Source organism: Homarus americanus, unplaced genomic scaffold (genome assembly GCF_018991925.1).
Source record: "Homarus americanus isolate GMGI-L3 unplaced genomic scaffold, GMGI_Hamer_2.0 scaffold30858, whole genome shotgun sequence".
NCBI classification, from domain to species: domain Eukaryota; kingdom Metazoa; phylum Arthropoda; class Malacostraca; order Decapoda; family Nephropidae; genus Homarus; species Homarus americanus.
This window is the reverse complement of record NW_024737697.1, coordinates 3,029,457-3,050,293: the sequence shown is the minus strand read 5'-3', so window position 1 is coordinate 3,050,293 and position 20,837 is coordinate 3,029,457. Positions and strand designations below refer to the sequence as shown.

At 42.7% G+C, this 20,837-nt stretch overlaps 2 protein-coding genes across 2 annotated transcripts in view; both read right to left on the bottom strand.

Annotated features, from left to right (window-relative positions):
* LOC121873550 (chorion peroxidase-like) overlaps positions 1-4,275 on the bottom strand; it is a 19,624-nt gene extending 15,349 nt beyond the window's left edge. The window contains 1 exon segment of the mRNA XM_042377188.1: positions 4,192-4,275. The gene's annotated coding sequence lies outside the window, so the exon portion shown is untranslated.
* LOC121873567 (proteoglycan 4-like) lies at positions 941-20,561 on the bottom strand. The gene is made up of 2 exons (XM_042377211.1): positions 20,336-20,561; positions 941-2,220 (listed from the first exon to the last, which is right to left on the bottom strand). The coding sequence occupies exons 1-2, from the start codon at positions 20,559-20,561 to the stop codon at positions 941-943; spliced, it is 1,506 nt and encodes a 501-aa protein (XP_042233145.1).
* Positions 20,562-20,837: the final 276 nt, after the last annotated feature.

Genomic DNA, 20,837 nt, shown 5'->3' with positions numbered 1-20,837 from the left:
TCGTGGTTGTATATACAGATTCACACTAAAACACATAAAAGGTATGGTACTCTCTCTCTCTCTCTCTCTCTCTCTCTCTCTCTCTCTCTCTCGTGCAATAAAAGACCTCAGCACCTCCACCAATCAGACGAGGTAAGACAGAACTGTGACCAACTGGTGAGGTGAGAAAAAAGTGGTCAAGAGTCGATCACTTTGGGACAAAAGGCGGTTTCATGTCGATTAAAAGGGTCCAACGTCGAACACCTGCCCAGAACCTTTATTACACGCTAGTTAGGGCAGGTTTGGGTAGGTTAGGGTAGGTTAAGCAGAAGCCACAAATCCCGTAGTTCGCCTGTTTCGGTTTTGCCGTGTCCCAAAGTGGCTGTACTGTACACCTGTAGCAGGGAGAGACTGTACTGTACACCTATAGCGGGAAGAGGCTGTACTGTACACCTGTAGCAGGGAGAGACTGTACTGTACACCTGTAGCGGGAAGAGGCTGTAGTGTGCTGTTCACCTGTAGCAGGAAGAGACTGTACTGTACACCTGTAGCGGGAAGAGGCTGTACTGTACACCTGTAGCAGGGAGAGACTGTACTGTACACCTGTAGCGGGAAGAGGCTGTACTGTACACCTGTAGCAGGGTGAGACTGTACTGTACACCTGTAGCGGGAAGAGGTTGTACTGTACACCTGTAGCGAGAAGAGGCTGTACTGTACACCTGTAGCGGGAAGAGGCTGTACTGTACACCTGTAGCAGGGTGAGACTGTACTGTACACCTGTAGCGGGAAGAGGTTGTACTGCACACCTGTAGCGAGAAGAGGCTGTACTGTACACCTGTAGCGGGGAGACTCGGTAAACACTGCAGTAGCAACTTCAGTAAGATTCCGGACGCCACTACTCATTATGGCGTTGACCCTCAGGGTGCGTCTTGTTTGGAGGTGGTCACACGTCCTCTGGCCTCTAGAGCTGTGAGCTTAGGACACACGATCCGTATATAGTGTTGCGGTTGGAACTTGAGGCCTTGATTGGTTGTTGAGGCCGTGGTTGGAACTTGAGGCCTTGGTTGGTTCTTGAGGCCGTAGTTGGAACTTGAGGCCTTGGTTGGTTCTTGAGGCCGTGGTAGGTTGGTTCTTGAGGCCTTGGTTGGTTCTTGAGGGCGTGGTTGGTTGGTTCTTGAGGCCTTGGTTGGTTCTTGAGGGCGTGGTAGGTTGGTTCTTGAGGCCTTGGTTGGGACTTGAAGCCTTGGTTGGTTGGTTCTTGAGGCCTTGATTTGGCAGTTTCTTGAGGGCGTGGTAGGTTAGTTCTTGGGGCCTTGGTTGGTTTCTTGAGGGCGTGGTTGGTGGTTGGTTCTTGAGGCCTTGGTTGGTTCCTTGAGGCGTGGTAGGTTGGTTCTTGAGGCCTTGGATTTGGTTCTTGAGGGCGTGGTAGGTTGTAGTTCTTGAGGCCTTGGTTGGTTCTTGAGGGAGCGTGGTAGGTTGGTTCTTGAGGCCTTGGTTGGTTCTTGAGGGCGTGGTAGGTTGGTTCTTGAGGGGCGTGGTAGGTTGGTTCTTGGGGCGGCGCCGGTTTGGTTCTTGAGGGCGTGTGGGGTTGAGTTCTTGAGGCGCCGGATTTGGTTCTTGAGGGCGTGGATTTGGTTGGTTCTTGGGGCCTTGGATTTGGTTGTTGAGGCCGTGGTTGGAACAGGGCCTTGGTTGGTTCTTGAGGGCGTGGTTGGTTGGTCCTTGAGGCCTTGGTTGGTTCTTGAGGCCGTGGTTGGGTTTTGAGGCCTTGGATTTGGTTCTTGAGGCGTGGTTGGTTGGTTCTTGAGGCCTTGGTTGGTTCATGAGGCGTGGTTGGTTTGGTTCTTGAGGCCTTGGTTGGTTCTTGAGGAGCGTGGTCGGTTGGTTCTTGAGGTGGTTTGAGTTTCTTGAGGGGCGTGGTTGGTTGGTTCTTCGGGGCCTTGGTTGGTTCTTGAGGAGCGTGGTTGGTTGGTTCTTGAGGCCTTGGTTGGTTCTTGGTTGGTTCTTGAGGCCTTGGTTGGTTCTTGAGGGCGTGGTTGGTTGGTTCTTGAGGCCTTGGTTGGTTCTTGAGGGCGTGGTAGGTTGGTTCTTGAGGCCTTGGTTGGTTCTTGACGGCGTGGTAGGTTGGTTCTTGAGGCCTTGGTTGGTTCTTGAGGACGTGGTTGGTTGGAGCTTGAAGCCGTGGTTGGAACTTGAGGCCGTACAGTAGTTGGTACCTATGGCCGTAGTTGGTACTGATTACTTGAGAGATACACTTATGTGCCGCAACACATATAGATATAATATTTACCAGGGTATTTCCTTCTTTCTTTTTTTCTTTTTTCTTTGATTCCTTCCTTCCTTCATTCATTCATTTCCTCTTCCTGGATTCTCAAATTATACAGTATTAATGAATTCTATCAATACATACATACATACATACATACATACATACATACATACATACATATATACATGTTAATCCCCTCAGCATGATTTGCACTCTATAGCACTCTTTCGCCTCTGTCAGTCAGTAGAAATACACAACTGCCGTGGTTTACCTGTCTGTTAATTAACCCCTTTAGTGTGGTGTTAACCCCTTTAGTGTGATGTTAACCCTTTAAGTGTGATGTTAACCCTTTAAGTGTGATGTTAACCCTTTAAGTGTGATGTTAACCCTTTAAGTGTGATCTTAACCCCTTTAGTGCGATGTTAACCCTTTAAGTGTGATGTTAACCCCTTTAGTGCGATGTTAACCCTTTAAGTGTGATGTTAACCCCTTTAGTGCGATGTTAACCCTTTAAGTGTGATGTTAACCCCTTTAGTGCGATGTTAACCCTTTAAGTGTGATGTTAACCCTTTAAGTGTGATGTTAACCCTTGCATTGTGATGTTAACCCTTTAAGTGTGATGTTAACCCGCTTTAAGTGTGATGTTAGCATACGTGCGATGTTAACCCCTTTGGTGCGATGTTAACCTTTAAGTGCGATGTTAACCCTTTGTTGCGATGTTAACCTTTTACGTCATTAACCCCTTTAGTGTGATATTAACCCTTTAAGTGCGATGTTGTACTTTAAGGTCGGCGATGTTCAGCACGAGCGCGGTATTAACCCTTTCCGTGCAAAATGTTCGCCCTTTAATTATGATGTTCAGCACAGTGCGATGTTAACTTTTGGTGATCGTGCCGGCACTGATACCGATGTTAACCCTTTAAGTGTGATGTTAACCCTTTAAGTGTGATGTTAACCCCTTTAGTGCGATGTTAACCCCTTTAGTGTGATGTTAACCCTTTACGTGCGATGTTAACCCTTTAAGTGTGATGTTAACCCCTTTAGTGCGATGTTAACCCTTTAGTGCGATGTTAACCCCTTTAGTACGAACACTATAATTACTGCTACTACAAACACGACTACTATTACTATTACAACTACAACAACAACTACGACCACAGACACGACTACCATTACAACCACGACTACACCTTGAACTACGACCCCACGAGTATAACACAGGATTACCTTTACATCCTGGAGGTGAACTGTGGCATAATAGACCAATTATTTTTTACTTCAGTTTTTCAATTCACAACGCAATATAAATCACACTCCATGATGCACGATGTATATAGTTTACAATACACATCTGTTTATTCCTCTAAAACACTTATTGTCATTTTTTTTTTTAATTTTCATAAAAGTAATTCGTATTTAACTCACTGGTTTAATATATATTTTCCACACACTTTGCAAACCTAAATTGTTGATGGTAATTTGGAAAGATTGTTTTTGTTTCTTTATCCAGCCCAACCTCCAGTACACTGTTTCAAAACCTGTCAAACAATCACAAATAACGTCAGATTTCGAACACGCGGTGTATCCCCGAACACAACAAGGACAAGGGCGGAGGAGAACGAGGCGATCACACACACACTGTTCTATGTTATCTTACGATTATATTTACTGACATTATTACCACAGAAAATTACGTTAAAGAATGTTGGGTTCGTGTCATCAGGATTCGGATTTTCTACAAAGGAAGACGTGGCCATACAGACAGACAGATAGACAGACAGACAGATAGACAGACAGACACAGATAGACAGACAGACACAGATAGACAATGTTTATATCTTGTACCTGTATCCGTTATTGACAAGAACATAAATAAAAATATAAACAAAAGGGCGTTCACAATAAGCTGAAGAACACACACACACACACACACACACACACACCTGTTGACTGAAGGGCAATATTGCAACACTCCTTCCTCGACGTGGTCCTGCACACCACTGACGCTCCTCAGGCGGTAACCTCCTCACAACATTCCCTTATAGTTGCCAGATGTTCCTAGCAATGTCCAGGCTTCGGGTACCTAAATCACTCCCCAAAACGACGATAAAATACCATAGATTTCATTTACACAAACCCATAATGGAACAAAAATACACAGACACACAAGTGAAAATAACAATAAATAAAAAACAATCAGAATATTTCGACATTAGTGATTCTTGTGGCCAGTTAGACATTTATATTTGTAACTCAGAACGGAAAATACGCTTCTTTCAAAACAGGTGGGCTTATTCTGAAGCTCACATGATATACACATGTCATTGCACTAGGTGTTCACATCTGACAAGACAGTCATTGAGGCAAGACTCGGCTGTGGTAAAGAACTGGCCTTAGGAACTGTCAGGTGGTAGTGAATGTTGAGAGAGTACTGTGTGTTCCAAGATAGTACAGTGTGTCCCAAGATAGTACAGTGTGTCCCAAGATAGTACTGTGTGTCCCAAGATAGTACAGTGTGTCCCAAGATAGTACAGTGTGTCCCAAGATAGTACAGTGTGTCCCAAGATAGTACAGTGTGTCCCAAGATAGTACTGTGTGTTCCAAGATAGTACAGTGTGTCCCAAGATAGTACTGTGTGTTCCAAGATAGTACAGTGTGTCCCAAGATAGTACAGTGTGTCCCAAGATAGTACTGTGTCCCAAGATAGTACTGTGTGTTCCAAGATAGTACAGTGTGTCCCAAGATAGTACAGTGTGTCCCAAGAGAATGTGAGGTGGTGTTAATTTTTCCAAGAATCTCAAGTCTAATAAGACCTTTCCTGTGTCGCTGAGAGTTGAATGCAGAATATACGTTACTCACTGCAATGAAAACATAACCTAACCAAAGCTAACCTAACCTAATCTAATCCAACCCTTGTAAATCTTTCCATAGTTGTTATACAGCAAACGACTCAACACATCTCCCGCACTTGATACTCTTTTGTATGCTTAACATGAATGACTCGCAGGCGTTGATCTCTCTAACCACTAATTGACCTTTACACGCAACCTGAAATTTTACCTGAGCGACCTACAATCTGAAACCCCTTGCTACCCAGACGATCAAGTGTAAGTGTTTGGAGGAGTGAATATATTGGACGTGAGTTACATATTAGCGATGAACCTTTTGACGTAAGATTATACACACACAAATAGAGTGAGGACGTCGGCGCTGCCCGTGGTCTGTTGACCATGGAGACAGCTGCCAGCCTGGTCTGTCGGGCCCTTCCCCTTCCTCATCTCCTCCTCCCCATCTGGATTTATCAACATCCTCCCACCAACAGTATAGTGCAAAGATTGACGATCATCTCACAAGTGATATACAAAAGTGGCAATTTCAACTCAAAACAAAGAAACAACTGTTAGAGCGACAATCGTACTTAGCGGTCAATGTTGTCCTGATGCAGACCTAACACATCCTGCCCGCCGTACACTCGCCACCACCAACACTGGATGAGAAGCCAAGAAAGACTCCAAACTACACCAGGAGAGAAATGAGGACTCCCTACTCCACCCAGGTGAGGAATTAAGAATTCCCAACTACGTCAAATGAGGAACAAGAACCATCTCCAACACCCTGTGTGAGCTGAAGGACCTACCCGGACCACGTGGTGGATGTGCTAAACATCTGGAGCTGTGGTGGGGGAGCGGCTCAGCTCCCAGGTGCGACGGCCATCCAGACAGCAGACACCAATATCAGGTCACAAGAACAGACCAGCTCCCACAGTACCAGACCTATAGTTAATCTATATGTTGACTTTATCTGTCTTATATTTATGTACTGAAAGCTTTTGTTAATCAAGTGACCCACTCCCCAATTTCACCATATGTAACTTATCATCTCCGTTTATTGTATATTTTCAGCCTTCGGGCTGCCATGTTATCTTAATAAACTGTTAATTACTATTATTATTACACACACTCACAGGTTAGTAGACACCCCGGAGCGAGTTGACCTTTTAGCGGTGGAACTGGAAGAGAGCAACCAGAAAATGGCTTCCTCCCCCTCCTCCTCCTCCTCCTCTTCTTCTTCCTCCTCGGTATTCTTTCTTCTTCCTTTCTTCCTCGTATTTCCTTTCTATTTTTCTACTCATCCTCCTACAACTTCTTCTTCTCCACCTTGTACTTTTACCTCCAAGTCTTCCTTCCTTTCATTTTCCTCTTTCTCTTCTTCTTCTAGTCCCGTTACTCTTCCTACTTCTGCTCCTCGTCCCTTTTCTTCTTGTTTTCTACGATGTGTCTTCTCTTATTCCTCTTCTTCCTCTCTGCTTTATTCCTGATTTGTTCCTTTCACTTATATCATATTTACGTTAACCTTCTACTCCCCCTCCACCCCCCCTGTGCCCCACTCACACACTCTACACCCCACTACACATTACACCCCACACCCCCACTCACACATTACACCCCACACCCCCACCACACACACACCCCACACCACCACACACACACAACCCCACACCCCCACTCACACACACACACCCCTACACCCCCACTACACACACACCCCACACCCCCACCACATAACACCCTACACCCCCCACTACACATAACACCCTACACCCCCCACTACACATTACACCCTACACCTCCTACACAGACTGAAAATAACATCACACAGACCATCTACACTGACGGCTCTCTTAACACTGTCTACGGGAGGGCTGGAAGTGCTGTCATTGTGACTCAGCTTAACGGTAATGTAATGGAGAAAGGAACTAGAATTAGTAACTGGTCATTCACTCTACAAACTGAACTATTTGCCATACTCACAGACCTGAAACTTGTTGAAGACACTGCCACTGACAGCCTCATCATCATTGACTCCTTATCCTCACTACTTGGTCTTGATATCCTAAACTCAGATTGTCACCCACTTGTCTCTGAAGCCAGACACAAGCATGTGTGTCTTGTTGACGAGGGTATCAGGATCAAGCTGTTGTGGATCCCCTCTCACATAGGCCTCATTCAACATGATAGAGATGATTCCTTAGCTAAACTCGCGTCCAATAATGACACTGTTGAATACAGTCTAGGACTGTTAAACGTGTGTTTGGAACGAGTAACAAGATTACTAGATTACAGGATGTTTAAACCTCTAGGTTATGTTCAGATTATATGAGTAAGTACCTCTGGCAGTATGTCCCTCAGGCAGGTGTGAACAAAACTAAATGTAAAGTGTGCGGCCAGACATATGGCCACACACTCCAACACTACGTCTTAGACTGTGAAAATACGGACCCTTTTAGAGACAAATCCAACCAGACTGTGTATGGAATGACACAGCACTTTATCTCTGATGGGAAGATAGTTGATACATTAAGGCTGTATCCACACTTCACATCTAGTATCTAAGTAAACTTCTGTGTACCGAACTAAGCAAACAATTTACTGGATATACTCTGTAACGGTCAATGTCATAATACCTTGAATACTTGGGTTTGATAAACACCCTTTGTGGCCTCTACTTTGTAAGCTTTCTTGCGTTACCATTCGCAGGAGTGTGGAGTGCACAGTAAACTATCTGCGGTCCGCGACAAAATTCAGTTCATATTCAAACCCCTACACCCCCCCTCTCCTCTACACACACACACACACACCACACCCTACACCACCTCTCTCCTCCCTTAGGGAAGTGGCTGGACCTCCTTTCTCCATACACTAAGAGAGCTGACCCAATCACCAGCTGCCCCTGTCACCAGCTGCCCCTGTCACCAGCTGCCCCTGTCACCGCCTTTATCACCAGCTCCGTCTGTCTGTTCGTCCATGTGTCAGGAACTTATCCACACAATAACACTAATAATTAAGTAGTGGTGGATTATGGCCAAACTGGTGTATGGATGTTTAATAAGGTCTTATGACAGTTGATTAGTTGTCACCGTAAAGTGCTGTGGCCCCTTGACAGTGCTGTGGCCCTTTGACAGTGTTGTGGCCCCTTGACAGTGCTGTGGCCCCTTGACAGTGTTGTGGCCCCTTGACAGTGATGTGGCCCCTCGACAGTGATGTGGCCCCTTGACAGTGTTGTGGCCCCTTGACAGTGTTGTGGCCCCTTGGCAGTGATGTGGCCCCTTGACAGTGCTGTGGCCCCTTGACAGTGTTGTGGCCCCTTGACAGTGTTATGACGCAGCTGGGTCACCTGACTACTTTTACTTCGTAATAAAAATCCGTCTCACGTTACTTCGTCTCTTTTATTACAACTTTCTTAATTCTCTGTTGTTTTTTATCATTATTACCATCAGTAAATGTATGTTTGTTTGTTGTTGTTGTTTTGTTTTGTTTTGGGGGATAATATTGATTTTCTCTTACGTGAACTAGATCAATGGCCTTCATTATCAAGTGAGAGTATAAACCTTGGGGTCATATTACGTCTGTCTGAGTTTCACTGTTATCGAGAGAGTATTGTCATCGGTGAGTGTGTGTGTGTGTGTGTGTGTGTGTGTGTGTGTGAACCCAGTCTAGTCAGGAATCTAACCCTTAAACATTCGTACGCGGTGGCGAATGCTCTTAACACCGAGCTACACCGCCAGATTATATCACCTGTTGATTTAACACCCTAACGCTTCCTGGAGGTTAGGTTAGGTTAGGTTAGGTTAGGTTAGGTTAGGTTAGGTTAGGTTAGGATGTTTAATCATCAAGTGAAATTAGCTAGGGGTTATAATCTTCTCGTAATTCAGTTCAAGTTCAATGACTTTGTTTTCATGTTTAAAAGGTAAACTAATATAAACAGATTTCCTTCAAGTGACCAAGAATCACATCACTCAACACTCTAAAATATTAATAAGATCAAACTACACCAGACTGTACCTTCGTTCATTACTTCGTTAGACAGGATTGTTAAATACTACTAGCAGCCTCAAGTTTTTCTCACACTCGTAAACTAGTTTTAAGATTTAGAAAACTGTCCAGATGATGCATTGACCTCTAAGGTTATTCATCCCCGGTGGACCCTGACCCTCCCTTAACAAAAATATAGACCTGTTTTTTTTTTCCCCCAACACATTAATTAAACATTTGGATACATATTTTAACTTCATGTGTTAATTTTCCAATATACATTTTATCTTATGTATGATTGTGTTAAATTCTCAATATATAATTTAACTTCTGGATACTAATTTAACATCAATAAGTGTTGATTTATTTATACATTTATCTACATGTAAATAGTAATGTGTTGTTCAAAGGTTATTTTAACATCATTTCGGAAGACTGAATAATGTTAGGGATGGATAAAGTTAATATATTAACTCACATTAACCTATTTTTGGTGGGATGCGGCGGCCGAGTGGGTACAGCGTTCGTCTCCCGTCCTGAGGATCACTGGTTCGTGTTAGAGGGGTGTAGATGGTCTCGGTTCTAGTGTCTTAATGGTTGCTGGTACACCCCCGAGGTACCCCCAAGTCCCCCAACTGTAAAGGGGTACCTTAGTTTATAGTCGGGGTAGTGAAGGTGGATCAGTATAGCACAAGTCACACTCATTTTATCTTAGGCTGCCGTGTACTATATCCACACTACCCCTAACTGACCATCAAACCTATTAGGACCCAATTTTACCCATTCTGAAAAGCTTTTGATCTACTTTTAGAACATAGGGTCAGCTGTTGATGACCGACGAGTATGACTCTTCCCGTAGGTCTGGTCACAGAGGCTACCTTACCCACAGTCACTCAGTTAGGAAGAAGCTGCAACTTAAATATCACTAAAGACTACATCAGAAAACAATAACAAGATTGACAACAAACTCTTAAAAACATAAACGAATCTTTATAGTAATACTTTTGACGTCAATTTATGCTCTTAATGTTAATAAGAAAAACAACTAAGTTTTCCTTGTTAGGTATAATTATTTTACACTAATCAACTATTAAATCTCACTATCTTATGCTAATTCACAAGCTAATCATTCGATTGATTAATAAAAATAATTTGATTTATTTAGTTTAATATTACAATTTTATGCTAATCATTACCGCGAATCAAAGAAAACGAATAAATGAGAGGTGTGTTGATCTCTCCTCAGCCTACACTGAGACACACCAGGAGAGGTTGTCAACACACACAATCGTAGATGATAACTGTGAGAAGATGAAGAACGTGAAGATAAAATAGAATATGATAAGGGGGAAGAGGAAGGGAATTACAAAGAGAAAGAGAAAATGATTGAAAATGGAATGATAATAGAATTATGTTGTATGTTTATTTATGTGTTGTAGCTGTAGTGGTGATGGTGAGCAGATCTTACTGTAGTGGTGATGTTGAGCAGATCTTACTGTAGTGGTGATGGTGAGCAGATCTTACTGTAGTGGTGATGGTGAGCAGATCTTACTGTAGTGGTGATGTTGAGCAGATCTTACTGTAGTGGTGATGTTGAGCAGATCTTACTGTAGTGGTGATGTTGAGCAGATCTTACTGTAGTGGTGATGGTGAGCAGATCTTACTGTAGTGGTGATGGTGAGCAGATCTTACTGTAGTGGTGATGTTGAGCAGATCTTACTGTAGTGGTGATGTTGAGCAGATCTTACTTAGTGGTGATGTTGAGCAGATCTTACTGTGAGTGGTGATGTTGAGCAGATCTTACTGTAGTGGTGATGTTGAGCAGATCTTACTGTAGTGGTGATGTTGAGCAGATCTTACTGTAGTGGTGATGTTGGGCAAATCTTGCTGTAGTGGTGATGTTGAGCAGATCTTACTGTAGTGGTGATGTTGAGCAGATATTACTGCAGTGATGATGTTGAGCAGATCTTACTGTAGTGGTGATGTTGAGCAGATCTTACTGCAGTGATGATGTTGAGCAGATCTTACTGCAGTGGTGATGTTGAGCAGATCTTACTGCGGTGGTGATGTTGAGCAGATCTTACTGTAGTGGTGATGTTGAGCAGATATTACTGCAGTGGTGATGTTGAGCAGATCTTACTGTAGTGGTGATGTTGAGCAGATCTTACTGTAGTGGTGATGTTGAGCAGATCTTACTGTAGTGGTGATGTTGAGCAGATATTACTGCAGTGATGAGCAGATCTTACTTTAGTGGTGATGTTGAGCAGATCTTACTGCAGTGATGATGTTGCAGACTGCAGTCAGATGCAGTGGTGATGTTGAGCAGATCTTACTGCAGTGGTGATGTTGAGCAGATGTGGTGATGTTGAGCAGATCTTACTGTAGTGGTGATGTTGAGCAGATCTTACTGTAGTGGTGATGGTGAGCAGATCTTACTGTAGTGGTGATGTTGAGCAGATCTTACTGTAGTGGTGATGTTGAGCAGATCTTACTGTAGTGGTGATGTTGAGCAGATCTTACTGTAGTGGTGATGTTGAGCAGATCTTACTGTAGTGGTGATGGTGAGCAGATCTTACTGTAGTGGTGATGGTGAGCAGATCTTACTGTAGTGGTGATGGTGAGCAGATCTTACTGTAGTGGTGATGGTGAGCAGATCTTACTGTAGTGGTGATGGTGAGCAGATCTTACTGTAGTGGTGATGGTGAGCAGATCTTACTGTAGTGGTGATGGTGAGCAGATCTTACTGTAGTGGTGATGGTGAGCAGATCTTACTGTAGTGGTGATGGTGAGCAGATCTTACTGTAGTGGTGATGTTGAGCAGATCTTACTGTAGTGGTGATGGTGAGCAGATCTTACTGTAGTGGTGATGGTGAGCAGATCTTACTGTAGTGGTGATGGTGAGCAGATCTTACTGTAGTGGTGATGGTGAGCAGATCTTACTGTAGTGGTGATGGTGAGCAGATCTTACTGTAGTGGTGATGGTGAGCAGATCTTACTGCAGTGGGGATTATTTTATCTTTACACCACACTGAAAAGTCTTACCCTACAAGTCTCCCTCGGTTGAAAGTGATCCCCGTCAGCTGCTAGGTCAGTCTGTCACCCACACCAACACCTACACACCCACATTGACCAACACATACCACTGACCTTTGACCCGTACAGGCTTGACCTCATCGCTTTAGAGAGCAGACTAGTCCACGTGGCCAAGGATGAACACCCGACTGAACAGTACAATTGTTCACACCAAGATGAACAACACACACACACACACACACAAACACACACACACACACACACACACACACACACACACACACACACACACACATATAACACCATCTGTGAGAATTACTACACCACGGAGGCCCTGTGACACACGTGAGGCCCTCATAACACCATCTGTGAGGGAATTACTACACCACGTGAGGCCCCTCATAACACCATCTGTGAGGGGTACTACACCACGTGAGGCCCTCATAACACCATCTGTGAGGGAATTACTACACCACGTGAGGCCCTCATAACACCATCTGTGAGGGAATTACTACACCACGTGAGGTCCTCTCTAACACCATCTGGGAGGGAGTTACTACACTACGTTTTTGCTGTTCAACACCTACATTAATCTGTATGTTCACTGTATGTTCCTTTACCTTTCTCTAATGAAGGCTTTTGTTAAACCACCAATGTATGTAATAAGTCATTTATGTCCAATGTATATTTTCAGCCTTCGGGCTGCAGAACTTTTTCAATAAACCGTTAATTATTATTATTATTATTATTATTACATTTGGCTAATTAGAACACCAGGTACCCTTTTCTCCCCCTCTCCCCCCCCTCCTCTCCCTCTCTCCCTCCCCCTTCTCTCTCCGTCCCTCTCCCCCACTCTCCCTTCCTCCCTTTATGGTAAGCTGCCCAATAGTGTTCCGCCAGGCCAACTCTTTCCTATTCCTGGAGTCATTATTTTGATCTCAATAATTGCTCTTGTTCTTCTTGACCTTGTAGTTTGTTCTTCCATTTCTTTCCATGTTTCTCTATTTTATTTAACTTTTATTTTGTCTTGTTTCGTTCTTTCTGTTTTTTCTTTCATTGTTCGTATATTCTTTTGTTTATTCCTTTTGAAGTTAACAAATAGGAAAATAAGTAATTGTTTTATGTTAATTTTATTCTTGATTAGGGATTGTCACCTAACTGTAGAAGTAGTAGTAGTAGTAGTAGTAGAAGTAGTAGTAATAGTAATAAAATAATAGCATAATAGCAATAGTAGTAGTAATAGTAGTAGTAATAGTAGTAGTAGTAGTAATAAAATGATGACGAAGGTATGGATATTGGGGAGGCTGGAGGCCATTAAAAAATAGTAGTAGTAGTAGAAATAGTAGTAGTAGTAATAATAGCAGTAGTAATAGTAGTAGTAGTAGCCATGGTGTGCAAGAAAAGGGGCTTCATATGCATGAGGCATGACGAAGTAAGGGATCTCACAACAAATATGTTGAAGGATATCTGCCATGATGTCAGGGTAGAACCGACCCTCCTTCCATTGGACGGTGAGATTTTCCAACATAGGACTTCAAATACATCCAACGAAGCCAGGGTTGACGTCAGTGCTCGAGGATTCTGGACGCTGGGACAGCGAGCCTTCTTCGACATCAGGATTTTTTATCCCATGGCCGCATGTCACGGTAACTTAGCTCTCGATGCTGCACACGGGAGGAACGAGAACGCCAAGATAAAGGCATATGGGGAGAGAATTCAGAACATTGATCAAGGCAGCTTCACTCCTCTAGTGTTGACAACCTCTGGTGGGATGGGACCAAGTGCAAGATGTTTCTATGCCAGACTCGCGGAGGTGATCTCCGAACAGAAGCAGCAGTCCAGAAGTTATGTTACAGCCTGGATGAGATGTCGACTGTCCTTCTCTCTCCTTTGGTCGGCTTTGCTCTGCCTCAGGGGAACGAGAGCTTCGGCCCCAAAGCCGACAATAGCTGCAGATATTGACTATGAGGCTACAGTCACTGAATGCCTCATAGATCTGCTGCTCAACACTGTTAGAAAATTCAGCATTTTTTACATGTTTCTTCTGTATTTCCGACCAGGAAAACGCAGTAATTTGAATTACTTTTTTGTTCTGTAAAATATTTCGGACACTCTCTTTCTCTGTTTCAATTTGTTTAATTATCAATATACTGTAAACTGACATTTTATCATACTATAGACACTTCATGATGCAAAGAACTTTTAAAATTGCATGATAATGCTGTTATTTCTATGCGTAATTACTGAATATGTGGTTGGCGGTTGTTTGTGCTTCACATTCGTCGTATGTCCGTGTTTGTTTACATTATTTCAAAGAGCGCCACATCATCACGTGGGGTGGGCTCTGGTGGAGTGGTACCTCTCTTGCCTCGCAAGCAAGATGTCATGGGTTCGATTCCCGGGCCGGCGGAAGTTGTTTGGACACTCTTCCTAGTCCCCTTGGTCCTTGTTCACCTAGCAGTAAAGTAGGTACCTGCTGTAAATCGAAAGTTGCGAATTCGTATTCAGGGACAAGTTGTTGGAGCTTCCAATAACTTCAGCCAATCTGTTAATTCAACAGATATTTTATGCAAAAATATTTACGGAATCTCTGTAAATTATACAGAAAATGTTTGGCAAAAATATAACCAGTGAATTTTCTGTAAAATTTACAAGATTTTTTTAACAGTGAACTAATTCAACACAGCTAGGATAGCTACTTATGTATTAGGATATTTAATATTAAGGTAATAAAATGCTGGCAAAGGTGTGGCTATTGTGGGAGACTGTATTAATATTAATAACTGTAGTAATAGTAGTAGTAGTAGCCCTAATGTTCCCGCCACCATCACCACAAAGAACAAGGCAGTCAACACAACACCTTGAGGTACTCCACTGTGAGGGCGAACTTCAGTAATCAATTCAATTCAATTTCAATTGTTTATTCCTTGATAGAGGAAGCGGGATCCTAGTGCTGTCACTAGGTACCCCTGTACAATGACACCAGAATCATCTGGCAAGTGTGAAAAGTATATACAGTATAAATATTATAAAGGGGCTTACTAAAGCCTAAGGAAGGAAGGATGTTCCTTTAACACATAATTAATATTATTTACAAAATATCTGGCCAGTATTGGGAGGATCATCGTGTCTCCGTCAGGGGGTCGTGGAGTGGTGGTCCAGCAGGCGTCACGGAAGCGTTGTGTGTGGGGACATCTTAGGAGGTAGTGATAAGGGTGCGGCTGTCGGGTCTTCTGCATAACGCACAAGAGCGTTGCTCAGGGGATGTGGGGATACCAATCTCCCAAGCAAAGTCATACCCCTTCAGTAATCAAGTTTACCTTTGCACTCTAACAACAGTAATGACCTAATAACTACCTCTTGGATAGTTACCAACACAGGGGGAACTATGCTATCCGTGTGTGTGTGTGCGTGTGTGTGTGTGTGTGTGTGTGTGTGTGTGTGTGTGTGTGTGTGTGTGTGTGTGTGTGTGTGTGTGTGTCTTGACGTCATAAGCTGCTGTATCAAGGAGGTTTATGTAACCCGCCTCGTAAACATCAACGTCATTGTCCTTATACCATACGTCATGATGATGATGATGATGATGATGATGATGATGATGATGATGATGAAGGATAGATAGAAAGTGATGATGATGATGATTATGACTATGATGTTGATGAAGGATAGATAGAAAGTGATGATGATGATGATGATGATGATTATGATTATGATGATGTTGATGATGATGATGATTATGATGATGATGAAGGATAGATAGAAAGTGATGATGATGATGATGATGATGATGATGATGATGATGATGACGACGATGATAAGAGGAAACATAATGATGACGATGATAAAGAGTAGATAAAAAGTGATGATGATGAAATAGACAAGAGAGGAAAAGATGCTTAAAGAAGAGGGAGGATTTGGAACAGGTGTAGGAAGAAGAATGAGGAAGTAGGGAAGGAGAGAGGAGAAGGAAGAGGAGGAAGTGGGTGGAAGAAAGAAGAGGAGGAGGAGAAAAAGGAGGAGAAGGAAGAAGAATATGAGAACATAAGAAGAACATAAGAACATAAGAAAGTGGGATACGGGAGGCCGACTGGCCCACGCCACAGGGCAGTCCTTTCACACACCCGTAGCACTTCCATGTGCCTATCAACTATGCGGCCTCCTAGCGTCCCCCAGTCTACTATAGCACTCAGTAGCCTATTCACATATCACAACTCTGTGCAAACCAGTGCTTGCCTATATCCTTTCTGAATCAAATTTATCTAATTTAAAGCCATTTGTTCCTAGTTATTTCGTTATTACTGAGCTTCAGAACATCTTCCATTTACCCTTGGTAATCCCCACTTACCCCACTTGTACACCTCTATCATATCTCCCCTAACTCTACGCCTCTCTAATGAATGTAAGCCTAAGCTTTTCAGTCTTTCTTCATATGGAAGGTTTCTAATATTATGGATCATTTTTGTCATTCTTCTTTGTACTCTCCAAAGAATCTATGTCATTCTATAATAAGGACACCAGAACTAGACATAATCCATGTGTGGCCCTCACTAATGCTAGGTAAAGGATTTCAAGATAACGTCAGCCAGTTCTGTTACTCACAGAAGAAGGAGGAGGAAGAGCACATCAGACAACTGCGGTAACACACACACACAAGGTCAACACGATTGCTAACTGGTTCCTTCTACCTGTGTGTGTGTGTGTGTGCATGTATGTATCGGTGTGTTTACCTATGCATACATACATACACTACGTACATGTATAAACCTTCACATAAATAATACTCCTTTTGGTTTTTAGTTTAAGTTACTTCTTGTTTTCATTTCCTAAAATTCAAGCAACGTTTTATTTATATTTCGTCACTTGTTATCAGAAGTTTTCATGGGTGTGATCTCGATCCGCCTCTCCGCTACACCCTGACTGGCGCCTGAGGGTGAGTAGGTGGGTATTGGTAGGGAGGAATAGGGGTGGTGTTTGGGGAAGTGGGTGGGAGTGTTGGGGGAGGGGGGTGTAGGGGTGGTGTTCGGGGATGGGAGTGGAGGGGTAGGGGTATGGAGTGGGTTGTCGGGGGTGAGGAGGTGGGGGGGGGCGGTTTCCAGGCCAGTGATTCCACCTAACCTGGATTTTTACTATCAATCCAATCAGGTTATGTAGTTGCTAGAGGTTCCTCCGTCCGTCCGTTCTTTCCTCCGTCCCTCCACCATTCCTCCGTCCCTGCCCCCGTTCGTTCCTCCGTCCCTCCCCCCGTTCGTTCCTCCGTCCCTCCCCCCATTCCTTCGTCTATCTCTCGTATAGGCTTCTATCCTCCTCTCGTGGTTGAACACTTCAGTGAAAGAGATAAAAGGGCTGTGTCTTCCGGGAAAGGTGAACCGTGGACTCGAGTCGTCAGAAACTTCAACGTGTGGGGGATTCAACACACTGCGGTCTGCTCAGGACCCAAGATATTATAAAGAGAGAATCAGAATTCACAAAAAGTTCATATATTGCATTTTAACCCGTAACTTGAGATGTGAGGGTGTATTTGGTAGGTAGATAGATAGAGAGAGAGAGAGAGAGAGAGAGAGAGAGAGAGAGAGAGAGAGATCTTTAGTAAAATCGTTATGCAAGTTTACAATTGATTCACCATGTATAATAAACAACGTTGGTATACAGTTAATCTTCTTCTTCATCTTCTTCTTCTTTATTTGCTATTCGTGGTAGTCAAGTCTTTGATCCTCATGGTCACCAAATTTAAGTTGTAAAATATTTACAACACGACATGACAATTATACAGTACTGTACTCTAACGATGGTTTTCAGAACATTTCGTCTATAAGTCAATATAGTGATCAATATCCAACTCATATCTCGTTCATCAGTCTTTTAAATATTATATGATTATGTATATAAGGTTTATGTTTATAGTATATAAACACAATAACATATAAATCGTCTTGCAATAGGTCTTGTTTTTATAGAATTCGACCAAAGGAATAAAAAATGGGTGAAAGGCAGGAATAGGTTCCCCACTATATCCTGACCAACCAGAGACTTTAACCACTGTCAATAATTTCCTAGTGTGTCTTGATTGGTTGGAAGTAGTCTATACCTCCCCATGATTGGACTGCTAAAATAAATGCCAAATATCGCCATTGCACAAAGGTCTTCTTCAGTATCTACAAAATATTAATTTACCAAACACAATGTCTGCTGTATACATAATAATCTCTGTTGCATAATTTTGATCATTTTAGTACATAATTAAGCTGTAATATGGCGAAGCTTAGAATAATCTGGGTTTAAATTGTCATAACTGCAACCTGTTTTTAATGTGTTGCCAATTACTGGGTCTTATTTAACCGGAAAATATAGTTGTGTCGAGGACGGGTTTCAGGAGAGACTCAAGGCGGTTTGGATCCTCTTTAAAGCATAAATAATTGCCTTTTTTTTCTTCTTTTTTCTTTTATTTTAGAAATGTATGACTCTTACCCTTGAATTTCCTCATTGATAAACAACTATGTATGTATGTATGTATGTAATCGTAAAAAAATACAAAACAAGTTCATATTTTGTACATTAATTTCTTTGCAAATCAACAACAAAAATATAAATATGAAATTGGTATAAAAAAAATCATAAAATTTATTAAATGTTAACATAGTCATACAGTAGTTCCTGTTAACCTAGCCCAAGAGGCTGTGTTGAGGTGCACCTGCTCTCGAGTCTCCCTCACCTTCCTACCTCCATATTAATGACCATCTTTACTACCAAAACAGACAGACAGACATACATGCAGTAGGCAGATAGACAATACAGACAGACAGACAGACAGATAGACAGACAGACAGACAGAGAATCGCCGGTGAAAGTCAAATCTGAGAGTAGGAAGGAAAGAAATGAGAAGAAGAAAAGTGAAGGGGAAGTAAAAAACAAGAAGGTAGAATAAGAAGGAGGAAGAATGAGACAAAGGAAATAGGAAGGGTGAAATGGAGGAAGAAGAAGAAGAAGCAGAAGACCATTATATAAGCGACAGTTTCCAATGGCCATCTGTCTATCCATCTTGTATCTTAGACAGCTAAAAATAAATCTGGTAAACCCAATCACTTCAAACTACCTCTTAACATTACAAACCTATATTTTCAGACCTATGTAAATGTCTGGTTCGAATCTATGACTTTTCCAATATCATCCCTGTTTGTAAATGCTTACTATACAGTTCAGGAAGTGAAGGTCCTCAAGTCCAGTGCCTAAAACGCTCCCCACTCGTGTGTGTAAAAGTGTGTGTGTTGATGCAGATTGTCCGACACTAGTGGTCAGTAAAGGTTTTGGAGACACACTTTCACTTTCACTTTCTTGTTGATTAATGTGACCGAATCATTTATGGGGGGGGGGGTTAAGGTTAGGTTGGGTTAGGTTAGGTTAGGTTGGGTTAGGTTAGGTTAGGTTGGGTTAGGCTAGGTTAGGTTGGTGATAGGTGTGTTTAATTATCAAATGAATTAAGCTGGGATTAAATTAGATTAGCATTAGGGTATTTAGTCACCACGTGAATTAATCTGGAGTAGGAGGAGGTCATCATACGCTGATCTGAATTATTTTCTCTCCTATATTATTAAGCTCTTGTGAGCAGCTGGTGTAGAAAGCAAAAAGACCTTGAACACCTATTTATCCATGCAACAGTTGGCGTCACAACCATCATCAAGACCCGCTCAGTCATGCTCTTAGTCTCTGCATACTAAAGCATTATATCTAGTTTTTAATACACTTACTAGTTTACAGCTAACTTAAATCTAGTCTTAATTTCACTTAGTTTACCTCGTCGCATACTAAAGCATTAATATAGTCTTGAATACACTTATTAGTTTACCTATCAGTGTACTGAAGCATAAATCTTGTCCTAACTACACACAGTTTACACTTAGACTACACAAAAGAAAATCTAGTTAACTTTCTACCTTCATATGTAAAACACTTTCAAACACAAGAAGCAGAAATATCAAAATGTTCCAAGCGGTTTAATGAGTCTGGTTCCTATCTTAGCATATACACCACTCTTGTTACATTCAGTCACTGTGCTGGTTAGGTTAGGTTAGCCCGTTTGTTAAGGCTAGTGGGGTGGTTGGGAGGCCTTGTGTGTGTGTGACTTGAGTACTGCACTGTGTTAAAATGAGCCACAGGAATACTAAGTTACTCAGTGCCATCTTTTTCCGACACCAAAGATATGGCTGACTCGAGACATCCAACCACCTCTGCCAACTGTGTCACCTACCACCTGTGTTCTTTGTGTCCTCTGTGTCACCTGTTTCATATGTGTCCCCTGTGTCACCTGTGTCACTTGTGTCACTTGTGTCTCCTGTGTCACGTTTGTCACATGTGTCACCTAACACTTGTGCTACCTGTGTCACCTGTTTCATCTGTGTCCCCTGTGTCGCTTGTGTCACCTGTGTCACTTGTGTCTCCTGTGTCACGTTTGTCACCTGTGTCACCTGTTTCATCTGTGTCCCCTGTGTCGCTTGTGTCACCTGTGTCACTTGTGTCACCTGTGTCACGTGTCACATGTGTCACCTAACACCTGTACTACCTGTGTCACCTGTGTCACGTGTCACATGTGTCACCAAGAGGAGAGTTCAGGGGTACAGTGTGTCAGGAGACGAGAGAGGGAACACTGGCTATTGTTTCCTGTGTCAAAGGTCAACTAAATGCCAGAGGCTGACACAAGGTGAGAGGGCAGTGTGTCTTGTAACTAGTCTGACGGGCGTTGACGTGTGCTG